The 20,178-nt window shown below is 46.6% G+C and overlaps 1 protein-coding gene across 3 annotated transcripts; it reads left to right on the forward strand.

Moving 5' to 3' along the window:
- Nucleotides 1-1,687: 1,687 nt before the first annotated feature.
- LRRC23 (leucine rich repeat containing 23) lies at nt 1,688-20,054 on the forward strand. 3 transcript variants are annotated; one of them, XM_047868561.1, is made up of 8 exons: nt 1,688-1,767; nt 14,524-14,699; nt 14,785-14,894; nt 15,339-15,592; nt 16,242-16,372; nt 17,006-17,142; nt 18,774-19,074; nt 19,669-20,054. In XM_047868561.1, the coding sequence occupies exons 2-7, from the start codon at nt 14,574-14,576 to the stop codon at nt 19,045-19,047; spliced, it is 1,032 nt and encodes a 343-aa protein (XP_047724517.1). In that variant the 5' UTR covers nt 1,688-1,767; nt 14,524-14,573; the 3' UTR covers nt 19,048-19,074; nt 19,669-20,054. The 3 variants fall into 3 exon arrangements, with proteins under 3 accessions (XP_047724517.1, XP_047724516.1, XP_047724518.1); XM_047868560.1 differs by lacking the exon at nt 1,688-1,767 and adding an exon at nt 13,785-14,045; XM_047868562.1 differs by lacking the exon at nt 1,688-1,767 and adding an exon at nt 13,808-13,841.
- The last annotated feature ends 124 nt before the right edge of the window (nt 20,055-20,178 follow it).

The following is a 20,178-nucleotide window of genomic DNA, read 5'->3' on the forward strand; positions in this document are numbered from 1 at the left end:
ATATGCCAAGGTCTTCCTCTATGAGGTCTTACTTGGCTTGTAGAACGTAGAACTGTAAATCCCAGCTGTGGAAAGTGCTGCGGTCACCTAGCGGTTTGCATGTGATTGCTGGAGTACAAGCTTCTTGTTTGGTTTTGCTTTGTGTTTTAGGGCACTGGATCTGTATCCCTGTAGAACACGTCTGGTTTTATTAAAGAAAGGGCTGCACTGCCACCATGACACAGGAGGAGAATGGTGGTCACAAGGCCATTAATGATTTTCAATCCAGGGCCTTGTGTTTCTAGTTTGGAAATATAAAAGCAGTTGGGCATCCCCCCCCCACCAACCCCCAAGATACCAACCTCCTTATATTCTAAAAGATAGCCATTTGGCCAGCAATTGTTTTTAGTAGCTCTGGGTGGCTTTTACTCTCTGTTCTACACAGACACAGCCTCACTAACGGTTTGCTGGTTTTAAAAGATGAAGTGGTTTCTGAACGTTAGGCCATCCTTGCCTGGTTTTGAAATCCTTCCATCTGAAGCTCTCTTCTTCTCTGGCAGGAGGTTGAACTAGGCCTTGAGACCAAGAGCCCCCCCCACCCCCCGTTTTTGTTTTTTGGTGTTTTTTTGTTTTTTGTTTTTGCCACGTATTGCCATTGTTAGGCTCATATATTTGGTTCCTTTCTTCCAGGAATAAATTTGTGCTCTTTGAGTCTTCATTAAAGGTTCATCACACTTACTTTGGTGTCGCTATAGCAGTTACGCAAGAACTTGAAGACCTACTACCTGGCTTCACAAATTTGTTGAATCTTGACCGCTCAAGTGAATTTCTTGAGGTTCTATTTATGTGCCAGCTCGGAGGTGGACATAACCACCCCTTGGTAAAATGGTTGGATTGCCTTCACATGGGTCGTGTTATATGGAAAAGAGGCAGCTGTTCTGGAGTCTAGTTCTAAAAACGAAACACTGGAGTCGCAGTCAGCCTCCTAAGATACAGGCACGGAGAGGCCGAGAACTGGAGCCAAAGAGAACATGGCCTAGTCTCCCATCTGACACTGGCGCGGAACGGTGGCGGGCAACCTTCTGCCCCCTATTTAAGAAGTTCGCGTTAAGTGCGTCTATGATCAAAACCCCATCCTATCTCATTAAGTCCTCACACTGAAGATACCCCAATTTTTACAGATTCGGAAACCGCGGCTCGGAGAGGTTAAGCGACCCGCCCAAGACTACAGGGCTGGTAAACGACAGCGTCAAGGATTTAAAAACGGGAAGCCACTCGCAAAACACCAGGGCGGCGACGAAATGGCGACCGCAGAAAACCTGTAAGCCCGGGCGAGACGCCCCGCCCCGCCCCGCCCTCCGCTGCCGCCCCGGGCGCTCGTTTCGTAACCGCGGCGGAGGGCGGGGCGCTGACTCCCGGCCCGCCAGCGGTCACGTGGGCGGTCACGTGGGCGGGCCGCCAGAGCGAGGGCTCGCACGCCCCCCAGCGGTCGGACCCGTTGCCGGGCGCTCCTCGCGTCCCACCTGCCTGCCCCGACGGAGGTAGGAGCCCTCAAGCTAGCGCCCGCCCCGGCACTGCAGCTCCCGCCCCCGCCACCCGCCTTCCGGAGCGTCTGGAACGTTCTGCGCCGGAACAAAGGCCCCAGGGCGGAAGCGAGGGCCTGAAGCTTGAAAGGCTAGGGCCTCTTAAGCCGGCCGCTGAGGGGTGGCTCCAGTCCAGGGCTCCAGAGGCAAGTGGAAGGGACCGGTGCTTCTGCCAGTTTCCAATTCGAGGCTTACATCTTTACAAGTAAAGGGCCCACTTCCTCCATCCCTCAAAAAATTTTCCTTTGCATCTCCATCTCTCTTCCTTCAGGGTAGTAAGTAACGTCTAGGGGCCCTCCACAGGAGAGAATCTTTTTGTTCACCTTGGAAGAGGGAGATCAGAAGTAGGAGACACACAGGTTACGTTAGAAACTAGTATAAAGGAGCACACCTATTATAATAACCACAACCTCTTCAGCTCTGCAAACCTCACCAAGATTAGGCAGTCATCAAATGTCTTGCTTGCCAAATATACCCTTTTGTTTATGCGTGCTAATTTAAAAAATACTGCCTTTTTCTAATTTTCCTTCCACCTTTATATCCTTCAGGGCCTCTACTCCTTCCAGTGAATCCTTTTTTCTTTTTCTTTTTTAATGTTTATTTATTTTTGAGAGAGACAGACTGCAAGTGGGAAGGGGCAGAGAAAGAGGGAGACACAGAATCCAAGGCAGGCTCCAGGCTCTGAGCTGTCAGCACAGAGCCCGAAGCAGGGCTCCGGCCCACAAACCACGAGATCATGACCTGAGCTGAAGTTGGACGCTTAACCGACTGAGCTACCCTGGTGCTCCTCCTAGTGAATCCTAATTGGGTGTCTCCCAGGCTTGTCCTTGGTTCATTCCTCCTCACTGATTCTCAAAAGTGGAAGCCTTGAGGAGATAAGGATGTTTCAACTCTAGGTGCAAATCCAAACTGAGGGAAGGGTGTCCCTGATTACTTTTCTTTAATGTTTATTTTATTTTTGAGAGAGAGAGACACAGAATGAGAGTTGGGGAGGGTCAGACAGAGAGGGAGAGACAGAATCCAAAGCAGGCACCAGGCTCTAATCTGTCAGCACAGAGCCCAACGTGGGGCTCGGACCCACAAACTGTGAGATCATGACCTGAGTTGAAGTTGGATGCTTACCCGACTGAGCTACCCAGGCGCCCCTGTCCTTGATTACTTTAAAAAAATAACCCAAAAAACAAAAAAAACGTTTTTAATGTGTACTTATTTTGAGAGAGAGAGAAAGAGAGCATGAGCAGGGGAGGGGCAGAGAGAGAGGGAGACACAGAATCCAAAGCAGGCTCCAGGCTCTGAGCTGTCAGCACAGAGCCTGACACGGGGCTCCAACCCACAAACTGTGAGATCGTGACCTGAGCTGAAGTAGGATGCTTACCAGACTGAGCCACCCAGGCGCCCCTGTCCTTGATTACTTTTTAAAAGCACATTTAATATTCATTCAGTCAGGGTGGCTTAGTGGGTTAAGGGTATGACTCTTGATTTCAGCACAGGTCCTGATCTCCCATTTGGTGAGATTGAGCCCCCATCAGTCTCTGTGCTGACAGCATGGAGCCTGCTTGGATTTCTCTACCTCTCTCGCTGCTCCTCCCCGACTTGCGCATCTGCATGCACGTGCTCTCTCTCTCTCAAACCCCCTCCCGCCCCCCCCCAAGACAAAAACAACTTTTAAAAAACTGATTCAGCCAGTATTTATTAAGCACTTTTTATGTGGCACGCACTGTGCCAGGCAGCAGGATGCAGAGTGAAACTCAAGGTCTGCTGGAGTTGGAAGAAGCCAACTTAGAAGTCCTTGATGACATCTAGACTGGCGCAAACCTTATGATTAAGGCAAACTGTGTTTACTGCTATCCAGGAAAGGCAGGGAACTGTAAGAGGGGATCCTACTTTGGATTCCAGATCAGGAAAGACCTTTCTGAGGCCTGGACGATGAGCAGGAGCTGGTGAAAAGTTCCACACAGAAGAAAAGAGTAGAAGTGAAAGCCCTGACGGAGGAAGGGGCTTCGTGGTGGGAAGAACTGAAGCGAGGGCTATGTGGTCCAAGTGTGGCTTGGGCCCAAAAGTGAAGGTCAGAGAGGTGTCACAGCAGCTGGAGAGAAGTAGATGTATTCAAGATACATTTGGAGGTAGACTGGATCGCACTCTGTGATACGTTCACTGGGAGGCCAGTGGGGAAAAGTGTCACCGAAGGTGAAAATAATGACCAGGATGACCCCGAGGTTCCTGCTTTGAACATCTGAATGGTGATATAAGGAGCGCTGAAGAAAAGCAGAGGTAGGGGAAAGATACAGGATTTGTTCGGGGGATGTGTTTGGTTGGAGATGTCTGTGAGTTACATAAATGGAGAAGTAGGAGGTTAGCTATGTCAGCCTGGCACTGAGTAAAGAGTTCTTGGTTGGAAATAGAAATTTGGAACTCAGCGGGATACGCGCTGGTGTGCCGAAACTCGGTTGTAGGGGCTTGTGACAGCCGATGGTTTTTCCATGAATTCCGTAAGCTAAGCCAGTTGGTAAAGGCTGCCATTATGTTTTTAAAAAGTGTGTAGACACAAATTTAAATAAATTATGTTTTATTTTATTATTTTTTTGAGATTTTAGTTTTTAAAAAAAAAATTTTTTTAACGTTTTATTTATTTTTGAGATAGGGAGAGACAGAGCATGAACAGGGGAGGGTCAGAGAGAGAGGGAGACACAGAATTTGAAACAGGCTCCGGGCTCTGAGCTGTCAGCACAGAGCCCGACACGGGGCTCGAACTCTCGGACCACGAGGTCATGACCTGAGCCAAAGTCGGCCGCTTAACCGACTGAGCCACCCAGGCGCCCCGAGATTTTAGTTTTTAAGTAATCTCCACACCCAATGGAGGGCTCAAACTCACAGCCCCAAGATGAAGAGTGGCATGCTCTACCGACGAAACCATCCAGGCACCCCTAAATAAATTGAATTTTTCTTTAAAAAGGTTAAAAGGTACAAGTCTTTGGAGCCAGAAGTCCAAGAGCAAGGTGTCAGTAGGTTTGGTTTCTTCTGAGGCCTTTCTTGCAGAAAAGGTGCTTTCTCGTGTCCTCATACAGTCTTTTTCTCTGTGCCCAAATTTCATCTTCTTAAACCGACAGCGTTCAGATTGGATTTGGGCCCACCCTAAAGGTCTCATTTTATTTTTTATTTTTTTAATTAATTAATTTATTTATTTTTGAGAGAGAGAGACAGAGCATGAGCAGGGGAAGGGCCAAGAGAGAGAGGGAGACACAGAATCCGAAGCAGGCTCCAGGCTCTGAGATCATGACCTGAGCCAAAGTTGGATGCTTAACCAACTGAGCCACCCAGGCGCCCAATAAAGGTCTCATTTTAATGTCACCATCACTTTACAGGGCCTATTTCCAAACATAGTCACATTCAGAGGTACTGGGAGTTAGGACTTCAAAATATGGATGAGGGAGCAAATTCAGCCCCTAACAATGTTACTATTGTGTATGCTCTTGAAGTTATTTACCTTGTGAAGTCAGCCATGGTGGGAGTGTTTACACCAGAGAAATTGGCAAATGCTAAAAATTAAGGCTTTTTGTTATCCCTGGAGCAGCTGTTGTTAGACATTTACCAACACACCACACATCATAACTATAGGTGTTACTTAGTCTCTAGAGTATAATTTGAATCTGGAAAATGTGAAACACACACACACACACACACCCCACACACAACACTATTTTGCTGAAGTACTTTAAGCTATGACTGGTACAGATACAGAGAAAGTCTTCTCTGTGTCAGTGGTTCGCAAGGAGAAGTGTATCAAGATGCTTTCCACTGAGTCACAGAAAGTCTGACCAAATGGTATTAAAGGACATTTCATAAAGACATTTGTTATTTCACATAAAAATAAATCCAGGGGTAGTGGGGGCTTCTGGAAAAGAGGGTTCCTTACTCTTAAGAGAAAGCAGCAGTAAGGAACTCTGGCAGAATGTGAATGGCTTCACTCGGGTCCTTGATTGCTACCTGCAGCCATCACATGACTATGGGAAGACTAAGTCATAGAAGGCAGGACTGCAGGGGCACCCCCGGTGGCTCAGTCAGTTAAGCGTCCAACTTCGGCTCAGGTCATGATCTCCCTGCTCGTGAGTTTGAGCCCCACATCTCTGCTATCAGCACAGAGCCCTCTTCAAATCATCTGCCCCCTCTCTCTCTGCCCCTCCCCTGCTTGTCCCCCCCACCGCCGAAAAATAAATAAATGAACTTAAAAAAAAAAAAAAGACAGTATGTGGACTGGGTCCTGGAAGACATAGTGAAATGGAAAGATGAGGGGCGCCTGGGTGGTGCAGTCGGTTAAGCATCTGACTTCAGCCAGGTCACGATCTCGCGGCCCGTGAGTTCGAGCCCCGCGTCAGGCTCTGGGCTGATGGCTCAGAGCCTGGAGCCTGTTTCCAATTCTGTGTCTCCCTCTCTCTCTGCCCCTCCCCCGTTCATGCTCTGTCTCTCTCTGTCCCAAAAATAAATAAACGTTAAAAAAAAATTTTTTTTAAAAATGGAAAGATGAGCCAATTTTGAGCTCAGCTTTAGCTCTGTCTTTAGTGGCCTGTGGACATCTTCATGTGGATGTTCAACTATCATTTCAATCTCAGTAAGTCCCAAAGAAACTGATCACATTCCACAGCTCCAAATTCAGATCTCTGTATTCCTTTCAATGTCAATACTATTTTCTCAGGAACCCTGTAGTCCTCTTCTCCCTACCCTGTGTCCATTAGTTGTTGAGTACTGTTAAATTTTCCTCTTCATCCTACCTCCTTGCTCCAGGCCCTCATATATATATATATATACACACATACACACACACACACACACACACACACACACACACACACACATACACATATATATGGTGTATGATAAACTATGTATAGTTTATATATATACATATAAAATCTGTATTTTCTATTTTAAGAACTTAACATCTGAAAATTTATTATTCCTCCACTTCTCTCTGTTCAATAGACATGGTATTTTATTAGAATTAATAAGGTAGCAGGATACATGACATAGAGAGAAATATCAATATTTATGACAGTGTGGTACTAGAGCAGAAATAGTGAAAGAGATAGATATAGATCAGTGGAAAATAACAGTCTGGAAACAATATACTGTACACAATATATATATTGTGTGTGTATACATATATACATATGTATATACATATATACATATGTATATATACACACATATATGTATATATACACATATATATGCATATACATACGTATATATGTATGTATGCATATGCATATGTGTATATATATACACACTATATAAACAATATAATGTATACCCATTATATACACAATATAACATATCACACACACACACACACACACATATATATATATATATATATATATATATATATATATATGATAAAGATGGTTTTCAAATCAGTAAAGATGGGATTATTCAACAAATGATGCTGAGAAAATTGGCTCCACCTTTGGCAAAATGTTAGATCCCTACCTCACACTATACACAAAAATTATTGCAGATGAATTAAGGACTTAAAAATGTAAATATCAGGAGAATATTTTCATAACCTTGGGGTGGAGAAAGGGTTTTCTTTTTTTTTTTAATTTTTTTAATGTTTGTTTATTTTTGAGAGAGACGAGACAGAATGCAAATGGGTTAGGGGCAGAGAGAGACGGAGACACAGAATCTGAAGCAGGCTCCAGGCTCTGAGCTGTCATCACAGAGCCCAAAGCAGGGCTCGAACTCACGAGCTATGAGATCATGACCTGAGCCGAAGTGAGATGCTCAACCAGCCGAGCCACCCAGGTGCCCCTAGGGTTTTCTAAAGCAGACACACAATTCAGAAGCCTTATTGAAGAGATGGACAGTAAAGACTACATACAAATGTCAAATTACTGTAAGATGACACTCTATAAACCAAGTGATAGGACACCCAGGAAAATATTTTCAGGATGTAAAAAACAAAGTTAATATATCTGTGTATGGTTTTAAAATATGTCCACAAATTCTGTGATACTTCTCCATTTAACAGGTGAAGCCTAATTCCCCTCCACTTGGGTGGGCTAGATTTAACGACTAGCTCATAAAGAATAGAATAAATTGGAAGTGGTCATATGTGACTTTGGTGACTAAGTCACAGAAGACTCAGTGGCTTCCATCTTGGTCTCTTTCTCTCTTGGATCACTTGCTCTGGAGGAAGGCAGCTGCCATATTGTGAAGACACTCAGGCGGCCCTATGGAGAAGCCCATATGGCAAGGAAGTATCTTGCCAACAGCCATATCAGTGAGCATTCTTGGAGGCAAACCTTCTGGCTTCAGTCAAGCCTTCAGAATGACTGTAGGCCCGGCTAACAGTTGGATGAAAACCAACTAAGCCACTCTTAGATTCCTGATCCACAGAAACTGAAATAATGAATGTCATTTTAATGTACTAAGTTTGCGTTATAATCAGTTAAGAATTGCATTTGGCTACAACATAGATTCCCCCCAGACCTAGTGGGTTCTCTCTTTTATAAAATAAGTCTGGAGAGGCAGTTCAGGGTTGGTATAACAGCTTCATGAGATTTTGTGTTTTTTAAGCTGCTCTCTACATTTGTTCTGGCATCTCAGCATGGGACTTACAATCTTGGGGTTCTCTGATGGTCCCATGTAGTTGCTACAACTCCAGCCATCACAGTCCTGTTTTAGACAGTAAGAGGAAAGGAAGGAGGAAAAAGGGGCTTTCTAGATGTTTCACCCGATGACTTTCACTAATATATCATTGACCTGTCAGCAGTGGAGGCTGAGACATATTTTTTAACTGGGCACAATGTTGCTCCCAGTAATATAAAAGTTCTGTTAGTTAGCTCAATAATGAGAAGACAAAAACGCAGTTAAAAAAATAAACAGTCTGAATAGACAGTTCTCCAAAGAAGATATACAGATGGCTAAAAAACACATTAAAAAAATGCTCAACATCTTTACCATCCGGGAAATGAAAATCAAAGCCACAATAAAATACTACTTCACATCTGCTAGGATGGCTACAATCAAAACCACAGATAATAACAAATGTTGGCCACAATGTGTCAAAATTAGAACTCTCATATGCTGCTGGCGGAAATGTAAACTAGTGCAGCCATTTTGGAAAACAGTTTGGCAGTTCCTTAAAAGCTTAGAGTTACCATAGGATCTGGCGATTCCACTCCTTACAGTTCCACTGGTTAGGAAAAAATTGCCAATAAACTAAGTTGAAATGTCTGAGGTCAGGTTGTATTTGTAATAGATTTTTTCAAATGAAAATTGTTTCCTTCTGGGAATTCGCATATAATATTTTATTAGGGGGATTGTATTAGGCTCTTAGTAAATGTTTAGTACATAGCAAGCACTCGATATATGTAGCTGAATAAATGAATGACTAGGTTGATACTGTAAGTATTTTAGAATGAAATCTCCATGTGGCAAAGAATAATGGCCTCCTTTGGAATCCATTCATTGTAATATAGAATTCAGTATTTTGATACGAAAAGTGTTATTTTTGTATTGATATTAATTAATTTTGTATTGATATTAAAAGAGAAATGAAAACATATGGCCACACAAAAATATGTACATGACTGTTCTTAGTAGCATTATTCGTAATAGCCAAAGAATGGAAACAACCCAAATATCCATCAAGTGATGAATGAAAAAATAAAATGTGGTATAAACCATACAATGGAATATTGCTCAAGTGTCAAAAGGGACAAAGTACTGATGCATGCTACAACATATGAACCTTGAAAACATGATGCTAAGGTGAAAGAAGGTAGTCACAAAGGCCCACGTGTTATAGGATTTCATTTATATAAAATGTGCAAAATAGGCAAGTCTAGAGACAGAAAGTAAATTAGTGTTTGCCAGCAGCAGAGGTGGATAGGGGGAGGGTAGGGACATGAGAGCTAAGGGGCACAGGGTTTCCTTCAGGGATAATGAAAATATTCTAAAAATGATTGTGGTAATGGTTGCACAACTCTGAATATACTAAAAGCCACTGAACCATACATTTCAAATGGGTGAATTTTATGTTATGTGAATTATATATATGTGTAAATGTTTTATTTATTTTTGAGAGAGAGAGACAGAGTGCGAGCAGGGGAGGGGCAGAGAGAGAAGGAGACACAGAATCCAAAGCGGGCTCCAGGCTCTGAGCTGTCAGCACAGAGCCCTATACGGAGCTTCAACTCATGAACCCCAAGAACATGACCTGAGCCAAAGTCGGTCGCTCTACCAACTGAGCCAGCCAGGTGCCCCAAATTATGTATTAATAAAGCTGTTTAGGAGCACCTGGCTGGCTCAGTCAATAGAGCGTGCAACTCATGCAAACTCATGTTTGAGTCCCATGTTCAGTGTAGAGATTACTTTTTTAAAAATCTTTAAAAAATGAAATAAAATAAAGCTGTTTAAAAACAGTTCTGTTAGAGGCGCCTGGGTGGCTCAGTCAATTAAGCATCTGATTTCGTCTCAGGTCACCATCTCTCTCAGTTTGTGAGTTTGAACCACTGCCCCCCGCCCCACACCCCCCAGCCCCTCGCCTCTGGCTCTGTGCTGACAGCTCAGAGAGCCTGGAGCTTGCTTTGGATTCTATGTCTCCCTCTTCCTCTGCCCCTCCTCTGCTTATGCTCTCTCTCTCTCTCTCAAGAACAAATAAACATTAAAAAAAAATTTGTTAAAGACTTGGCAGGAACAGGAAAAACAATTTGAAAAGCTTTTTTTTTTTTTTCCAAAGTAAACTCTACACCCAGCATGGGGCTCAAACTCATGACCCCAAGATCAAGAGTTGCATGTTCTACCAACTGAGCCAGCCAGGTACCCCAATGTTGACATTTTCTTAAAGTTAAAATCCATCAGTAGGGGGGGGTACCTGCGTGGCTCAGTCAGTTGAGCCAGATAGTCAGTTGAGTCAGACTTTGGCTCAGGTCTGATCTCACCGTTTGTGGGTTCAAGCCCGGCATCGGTCTCTGTGCTGACAGCTCAGAGCCTGGAGCCTGCTTCGGATGCTGTGTCTCCCTCTCTCTCTGACCCTCCCCAACTTGCATTCTGTGTCTCTCTCTCAAAAATAAATAAACATTAAAAAAAATAATAAAAATAAAATCCATCAATAGGAAACAGTTAAAAATTACCATATATCCATATAATGGAAGAGAGTAGACAACTATAAAAAAGAAAGAGGTAGATGTATGTTTAGTGATAATTAAAGATGTCCAAGACATATTATTAAATGAAAATAATTCAGTTGATGAATAGTATGTATGAGTGATACCATTTTTTTTTTAATTTTTTTTTTCAATGTTTATTTATTTTTGGGACAGAGAGAGACAGAGCATGAACGGGGGAGGGGCAGAGAGAGAGGGAGACACAGAATCGGAAACAGGCTCCAGGCTCTGAGCCATCAGCCCAGAGCCTGACGCGGGGGCTCGAACTCACGGACCGCGAGATCGTGACCTGGCTGAAGTCGGACGCTTAACCGACTGCGCCACCCAGGTGCCCCCATTTTTGTTTTTTAAAAGTCTATATCTTTGGGGTGCCTGGATAGCTCAGTCAGTTAAGTGTCCGACTTCGGCTCAGGTCACGATCTCACAGTCTGTGGGTTCGAGCCCCATGTCTGGCTCTGTGCTGACAGCTCAGATTTGGGTTCTGTGTGTCCCTCTCTCTTTGCCCCTCCCTAGCTTGCACTCTGTCTCTTTCTCTCTCTCTCTCAAAAATAAATGAACATTAAGAAAATTTAACAAAAAATAAAAATCTATAGGGGCGCCTGGGTGGCGCAGTCGGTTAAGCGTCCGACTTCAGCCAGGTCATGATCTCGCGGTCCGTGAGTTCAAGCCCCGCGTCAGGCTCTGGGCTGATGGCTCAGAGCCTGGAGCCTGTTTCCGATTCTGTGTCTCCCTCTCTCTGGCCCTCCCCCGTTCACGCTCTGTCTCTCTCTGTCCCCAAAATAAATAAACGTTGAAAAAAAAATTTAAAAAAGAATACTCTCAAAAAAAAAATAAATAAAAAAAATAAAAATCTATATATCTTTTCTAATAAAGGAGAGTCATGCTGAGGGAGATCATGGACTTGTATGTTCCTCTCTATATGCTTCTCTATTATTTGCATTTTGTTTGTTTGTTTATTTACTTATTGAGAGAGAGAGTGTGAGTGGGGGAGGGACAGAGGGAGAGGGGGAGAGAGAATCTTAAGCAGACTCTCTGCCCAGTATGACCATGAGATCATGACCTGAGCCAAGATCAAGAGTCGGTCACTTACCCAACTGAGCTACTCGGGCACCTGTATTATTTGCATTTTAATGTTAGTTAAATATTACTTTTACAACTCAAGGAGATTCTATTCAGACCATTCTAGGGGGAAGGATGTCATCAAAGAGGACACAGAGTATCTAGCTTTCATTACGCAGGTATTGGCTGGGCTCTTCTCCTCCAGGCCTTACCGAAGGTGCTTCCTCTGTCTGGAATCACTGCCCTGAGTGTATGATATTACATATACACTTGTACAATAAAATTATCCACTGGTGCTTAGTAAAAGCTCAGGTATCATTATAACATCTGTCTCATTATATGGAATTACTCGTTTACTTAACCCTGTCAGTGGGTTGTAAGGTTCCAGATGACAGGGACTGTTTTACTGTCCATGAGGGCCTAGTACCTATAGCCTGGCACAGAGTAAGTGCTTAACAAAAATATGCTCAGCGATACCTCCCTAATCCTTTTGTCACGTCTTTTCTTCCCACCTAATATGTCTTCTTCTTTCTTCGGGGCCAAGGAAAATCATATCCTTTCCCTTCAGCTACATCAAGCCACATGGACTTTTCCTTTCCCCACTCCAACAAGACACTACCGTTCAATTGCCTAGCATTTCCAACCTTCCCGAGTGTTTCCATATTTACTTTCTTATTCCTCATGACAACCCCAGGACTGAGGAAACAGGCAAGAGGTGGGGAGGGGGCACAGAGTTGCTTACTGAGGGCCAACTAAGTGCAAGGCCATTTACCCACATCATCTCTTTTAAACTTCTAACAATCCTTTTTTGGAAGTGGACATTTTTATCTCCATTTCACAAATGTGAAAATTAAACCTCAGTAAAATTATATAACATGCTGAGGAACACACAGTTATTAAACGGCAGAGTGGGTTTTGAACCTGGTGTCTCTGACTTTAAAGCCCCTGCTATTTCCGTGACATCAAGTGAACAGATTTGTCTATTAACTATATTACCCAAGCTAGACAGAGTAGGAGGTAACATGTCCTGATTTCCAGCCCACTGCATCTTCCATCAGATCACTTTGCATGTTATATAAAGCCTGTAGCACACAATTTAACAATCACATGATATCTTACCTTGTTGCCCAATTGTTTTTATTTATATTAGATTCCACAGATTGGTACTATCTCCTTTTCCCCTGGCAGGAATTGTGTCAAAAATAGTAACCTCCTTGAGCCTTAGTTTCCTCTTCTTTCAAATATCTATCTCACAGGACTGGTGTGAAGATTAAGTTATCACTTGTGAAGGCATCTCACACAGCCCACAATCTCTCCAGAAATATTTCTTGAATCTCAACTTCTTTTTCATCTCCTTCAACAAGTCACACAGGCCTGAGTACCTGGGTATGCTTGTATCAGGTCTTGTTATTTATATAACAGCATTCGATGAGGAGTAGTTCAGTGGGCACTTGTTGGATTTTCTCCCTTACTAGCCCCCAAAGGTTTGCATCAAACCAGTCCAAGATATGAGGAAAAGTGAAATGCTCCCAAACTGGGTTTAGCAATCTACAGTGTGTTAGCATAGATTACACTCATACTCGAACCCTGTCAGTTGGTATAGCTAAGCCTATTTTACAGATGAGAAAATAGTCTTAGGTAAATTGCTAGTAAACTGCAGATCTGCCAAGACTCCTCAACACAGGCCTTAAGATACATTGGGCCTGGGCTCCTTCCACTCCACCTAGCCACCTTCCAAAGGTCAACTAAGTGCAAGGCTGGGGTGGGGGTAGAAACCAGACCACCACGTACTTTGGTATTTCTTGCTCCTCCTTCCCCTTTAGCTCCCGAGGATGTTTCATTGCAATTCACAGTACTTTTGCTTTGAGGATGTGCGGTCCCTTTAACGTCTTGAGTGACGTACGAGTAGCCCCGCCCATCGCCCCGCCCACCCTCCCCACAGCTCTGTTCCAAGCCCCACCCACTGCTTTTGCCCTGCGCCAATTAACGCACTTCTGCGGGTGGGGAAGCTGGCCCCTCCTTACCTGGCAACTGGTCCGCTTGCTCCCGGGTAGATTTTCCGTTCAGTTCGTCGTGGTCCCCTCACGGCCCTCTAAGCAGTTGCCCCGCGGAAGTAGCCAAGTGTTCCGCCCCCTGGTTGCCATAACAGCAGTACGCGACGCCTCCTTGCGCCTTTCTCGTCTTTCAAAGCAGTCCTTCCTGGTCGGGGCCAAGACCCTCTCCGGAACCTCATCTTTAGTCGAGCAGAACCAGGGTCTGCGCCCCTTTGCGAGCGAAGGATTGGGTGGGAGGGTTGGAGACGGCGTCAGTCTGGTGCCCCAGAGGGGACAGGGAAATAGGGCTAGACGGGGTGGGAAAATTCAAAGAAATGAGTGGATCAGGTGTTAGGGATGGAAGGGAAGGGAGGGGTGTAGGAGGCTGGTAGGAGAACGTGGCTTAAGGGGGAGATGGGAAGAACTGGGTAGAGGACAGTCAGGGAGAAGGGAGGCGGAGCTACTAGAAGACAGTTGGGGCCACTGTGAAAAAGCCTGGGAAGGCATCCTGAAGGGAGACAGGTCCTCGGTGGGAAGTCGGAAGCGGAGGTTGGGAGTCCAAATGAGACGCTCACAGGGATGAGGAAGGAAGCACGGTTGGGAGGAGGTCAGAGGTCAAGGGTGATGGGAAGGGGTACCCTGTCAATGGAGGCGAGGGAGCTGAGGGCTGGTCAAAGCTGAGGAGACGTTCTTTCTCAGGAGGAGCACTGAGCTTGATTTGACTCCGGAGCCTTCAGCCAGGAAGAAAGATGTCAGATGAAGATGATCTGGAAGACTTCGATGCAGACCAGGATGATCTGGAAAAGGAAGAGGATGAGAGGGAGACAGAGGAGTGGGAGGACTACAGGAAGGAGGGAGAAGACCTCTCTGAGGAAGTGCGAGCATGAGAGCAGAGGGGTCCTAGGGCAAAGGGATCCAGTTGGGCTGGAAAGGGATGCCTGACTCCACTTCTTCTTGCAGTGGTTGCCCACCCCCCTCACGGAGGACATGATGAAGGAAGGGCTTTCTTTGCTCTGCAAGACGGGCAATGGACTGGCTCATGCTTATGTCAAGCTGGAGGTTAAAGAGAGGTGCCTTTATGGGGGACCAGGAGAGGCCTTGAGGTTGTAGGGCCCAATTTCCTTTCTCATCCTCTTTCTTGGGTGCCTCAGCTGGGAATTTGGATCTCTCTTACTTTGGCCAGTGGAAGGGAAGGGTAGAATTTACTTTTCTGGAGCCCTGTGACTCCATCAGAGCTGGCCTGGGGAATTGGAGGCTGTGAGGGTGTGTCGGGGGATTCCTCCTGGACTCCTTCACTTGTCCTTCACAGTGTTGGTTCTTGGCTCTCCACCAAAAAAAGGTCCCTGCTTACTGTTAAGAACCCACCTACCTTCTGTCCCGCTTCCTTACCACTCCCATTTGTCACTCAATCTTCTCTCCATTAATAGGCCATCTCCCTATTGCTCCCTGCTTTAGCACCTCTGTCAGTCCTTGCTGGATTATTAACCCTAACTCTGGCCTTTGCCATCTCCTAGGGATCTGACAGATATCTACTTGTTGCGTTCCTACATCCATCTGCGCTATGTGGATGTTTCTGAGAACCACCTGACAGATTTGTCCCCACTCAATTTCCTTACACACCTGCTCTGGCTCAAGGCTGATGGCAACCATCTTCGGAGTGCCCAGCTGAATGAACTGCCCTACCTGCAGGTTGCCAGTTTTGCCTATAACCAGATCACTGACACGGAGGGCATCTCTCACCCTCGTCTGGGCAGCCTGGATCTCAAAGGTGGGTCCTTAGGTTGGGCTACACGAGATTCTTTCTTTCCTCGCGTGTGGCCAACAGAAATGGGCAGCGAGGTCTTTGGTTGTGCCACAGCAATTTTCACTCATTCATTTATTCATTCCGACATCCATTATGATTTGTTGTGACATTTCTATGTGCTGGAGATGTAGCTGTAAACAAAACAAAATCCTTACTTGCATGTAGCTTCCATTCTGGTCAGGGGAGACAGACAACTATCAATGAACATAGTACATAAACAAATTTATATAGTACGTTAAGAGGCAATATGTGCTGTTGAAAAGTAAATTAGGGTAAAGGGAATGAATAGAGGCACAAGTGCAACTTCAAACAGGTTGGTAAGGACAAGTATCATTGAGAAGCTTGATATTGAGCAAATATTTGAAGGAGGAGAAGGAGTTAGCCGTGGGGATTGCTGGGGATTCTTCAGTCACTCCTCAAAGGCTTGGGTGAACATGTCCATTTGGCCCTTGTACTACCATACCACTTGCCCCAGGGCCCCGGGGTGTTAACTCTGGAGCTGTCCCTCCTCATATCCACCAGACAGGAGGATGCAGAGGCTCCCAACATTCAGGGTCTCCTGCTGAATATCTGGAGTGGCCCTCTGAGCTCCTAATACCCTCCTGCTCCTTAGGTAACCGCATCCGCATGGTGACAGGTCTGGACCCCCAAAAGCTGATCAGCCTGCACACCTTGGAGCTTCGGGGGAACCAGATAGAAACCACCCTGGGAATCAACCTTCCTAAACTGAAGAACCTCTTCTTGGTAGCTCACTGGATTAGAGGGTGGTTGGTGCAGGAAGGTGGGCACTGTTCTGGGGGCCAGGATGCCTGGTGTCTAGGAGGCTCAGCTACTAGCTTCATCATCATCGTGATAATTTGGTATCATTTCTTGAGCCCTTAGTTGGTGCCAGATGCTATGGGGATGCCAAGTTAAAGCAGACAAGGTACTTATCACCTAGCAAGGCTGATAATACATAATGCATAGGAATAAAGACAATTTGCTTTGATACAGGCAGTAGCATAATTTGCTCTAACTGAGGCACAGATACCAGGCAAAGGCAGCCACTTAAATGTCATGTTTTTGACTCTTGAGCTTCTTCATTCTAGGATAGTGCATTTCTCCTCAGTGGAGCCGTGGGGACTCTTGGGCCCGGGGATGGGTTGAAGCATCTCTCCTTAATCAAGAGGTGGCTTTGGTGGGATGAGCAGTAGGAGGTTACTGCTGACCTTTCTCTGGACTGGAAGCATCTCCTAGTCTTCTTTACTCTCTACACAACCTCTACCCACCTCCACTCCCCTCCTGCACTCCTTTGTCTCCACTCTTAGGTTGCCTCTGACTTCTCTTCCCTGTCCCTGCTACTTTCTCCCAATCTATGCACTGTATCCTGGGGTCTAGGCCCAGAACATGCTGAAGAAGGTGGAGGGCTTGGAGAGCCTAAGCAATCTCACTACCTTGCATCTTCGAGACAACCAGATTGAGACTCTGAGTGGCTTCTCCAAGGAAATGACATCGTTACAGTATCTCAACCTGAGGTATGTACCCCCTCCAGGCCCCACCTTGCCCCTACCCTGGACCAGGAGCAGCTTTTGACCCCATATTCCTCCCTGGCCCCAAAGTCCCAATCCTAGTTCACTCCCAGATTCTCACCTCAACCTTCATCCTGATCTTTACCCCTCCTTTCCTTACTGTCTTCTGCATTCAGTCCTAATTGCAACACTGAGACCTTTATAGCCTGAGACTCCCGAATCTTTATTCACTCCATCCACAGTTCTTGAGAACATGCTATATGCCAGGGCTTTGTGCTGTGTTTTGGCAACATTTAAAGGAATCAGAGACGGTCCCTGTCCTCAAGGGACTCAGAGTCTGGCTCCGATTCTCTTTTCTTGGTCCTATTCCATGTAAATTTCTGCTGCCCTTCTCCCATCTCCGGGACCCTTATTCCCCGTCCCATTTCCTGCCTCTCTTCTCCTGAGCCCCACCTGTAAGGGATGGCTCCCTTACCGATATAAAACACAAGATGTGCTCAGATTTGAGGAGAGAAGAGTATTTGAAAGAAATTCTCTAGATAGAAAGGCACTAGGGATCAGGGGGTGATTTTCTTTCAGCAACCCTTGTCTGATGGAGGATTTCATGTGTGTTTCTTTAAGCAAGATGTAAGGACACTGCCTCCTTAGTCAACATGGCCAAATTCTTAAAGCTGGCAAAGGAAAGAGAATCTCCAAGTAAAGAGATGTGATTGCACCTTGAAGCTCCAATTCCTGCCATGGCTTCTGGAGCAATCTCTTGCTAATTAGTTCTGCCATATTGGTCAGGCAGGGCTGGGGCTGCAGGGTGGCGGGGCGGCGGGGGTGGGCGGTGGGCTCCTTTCCTTTAATGGTCTAGCCTGAGATAATGGACCCTCCTCAATGGCTGTTAATGGGGGTTGTTTGGAAGTTCAGTGTAGTGGGGAAGAGGTAGCTCAATGACTGGGCAATGGAATGCACAGGACAGCCCAGCACGAAGTGCAGTGGGAGTAGGGCTCCCAGTGAGAAACACCCTGTGAGGTGTAGTCACCTCCATTGAGGTTAAGGCTGAAAAAACAATTAAACCTGATTTCCTAGAGGCATGAGACAAGAACATGAAAATAAACATATTTTATGTTTAATGAGGCGCATTAGGAGATGAAGCTTGTTCTTCAGGCTGGGAGGCCCCAGACCGTCTCTAGCTCTAGGCTCCTTCCTGAACACAGCACCCACATTGCACCACTCACCTCCGTGAACTTAAAGCCCAGCTCCTTGTCCACTGGCCTGCCTCCTACTTGCTAACCTTTGACTAGGTAGGATTGATAACAGAAGTTTGGCTTTGCAAGGGAGATGTCCCCCCTCCCCTCCCAACTACAAGACAGGGCTGGGACCTAGCTTTGCTGCTCCAAAAGGACAAATACGACTGGTGCATTACAGAACAGACCATGGTGCTCCCAGGTTCCTGGAAGGGCAGAGGCAGGACTGGAGCAGGTTGGACAGACAGCCCCTCTGCTGCAAAGCTGGCAATGCTGAGCACGCCAGTCCGCAGAGGCAGGTTCTAGGGAACCCGGTGGGAGATTCCCTCAGAGGCCCCATTCCTGGGAGCTGGCCCCCAAAGCCCATTCTGCCCCAGGGTGAATCCCTCCTGACCACTCCGGCAGGGGCAACATGGTGACCCACCTGGGAGAGCTGGCCAAGCTTCAGGACCTGCCCAAGCTGCGAGCCTTGGTGCTGTTGGACAACCCGTGTACAGATGAGAGTGACTATCGCCAGGAGGCCCTGGTGCAGATAGCACACCTCGAACGCCTGGATAAAGATTTCTACGAGGAGGAGGAGCGGGCTGAGGCTGATGAGATCCGTCAGAGGATGAAGGAGACCCAGGAGCAGGAGGCTGAGCCTGAGCACAGCTTCGAACTGGAGCAGTCTTCCATGTAGCAGCAGCTCTTTTAGCCTCCAAGAATAGTAAGGAAGCAGACAGAGAGGCAGGAAGAGGAGGCCAGGGGTCTGGCAGCCAGGGGAAGAGAAGCTGCTACGGGAGGAGGTGGCTGAGGCAGGGACATGGCAGGAGAACCCTTGGAAAGACCAGAGTTAGGAGTCAAGGGGTGTCTCAGAGTGAGTAGAGAGGACCAGGAGGGCTTGGGAGGAGCTGAGGAAAGGCTTAGGAGAATACATTAGGGGAGGAAAAGTAACCAAAGAGAATCTGGGAGGCTGGCAGAGATGCTGGTGGGGGGCTGGTGGCCACGTGCGACACACAGTGGAGATCAGCTGGAAAGGATAGGTCTGGGGTGTGGTGAGGGGTAGGGGGAAGGGGTGGAGGTGGTGGTTGAGGATGGAAGCTGAGGGGAGGCAGGGGAGGAAGATCTTGCACTAAAAATCTGAAGCTAAAAATAACAGGAAACAGGGGTTCTGGGAAGAAAGGAGGGAAAATGAGGCAGAAAGAGACTGGGGAGGTGAGCCCAGGGAGGTGTGGCCCCTGGGCACCGGTGATGGGGTCACAGGCAGCACGGGGAATGCAGTAAAAGGCCCAGAGGCTTTACTTCTGTCCTCTTCCTCCAGGAGATCAAAGACACTGGCCCTAAGACCCGAGAAGACTCCCAGTTAGGGGGGCTTCCACGTTCACCCCCCTCATCCTGAGACAGAGCATGCCCTCTCTTGCCTCACACCTGGGAATTCATCACAGCTTGCTGTCCAGGCTCTGGGTGGGCACCTGGGCCACGTCCGGGTGGGCCTGAGCCCTGCCTGGAACGTGTGTGTGTGTGTGTGTGTGTGTGTGTGTGTGTGTGTGTGTGAGTGTGTTTGGGTGTGGCAGCCCTCGGGCAGGTATGGGAAAATCAGGCCTGGATGGGCCCAGGGGATGCTCCTAGAGTTGGCTGCAGAGGAGCTGCGGAGGCGGCTGGGTGTGTTACAACAGTTCGGTTTTCAAATAAAGAGACATTTTGATACTCTGTGTCTGACTGGGGTTGTGAGACACCAAGTCTGTCATGGGCTTCACTGGTGTGAGGCTGTGCCTGTTACCTTCGAGGGGGGCAGAGCGTGGGTGTGAGCGCGTGTGGGTGCTGGGGGCCA

Source organism: Prionailurus viverrinus, chromosome B4 (genome assembly GCF_022837055.1).
Source record: "Prionailurus viverrinus isolate Anna chromosome B4, UM_Priviv_1.0, whole genome shotgun sequence".
Taxonomy (NCBI): domain Eukaryota; kingdom Metazoa; phylum Chordata; class Mammalia; order Carnivora; family Felidae; genus Prionailurus; species Prionailurus viverrinus.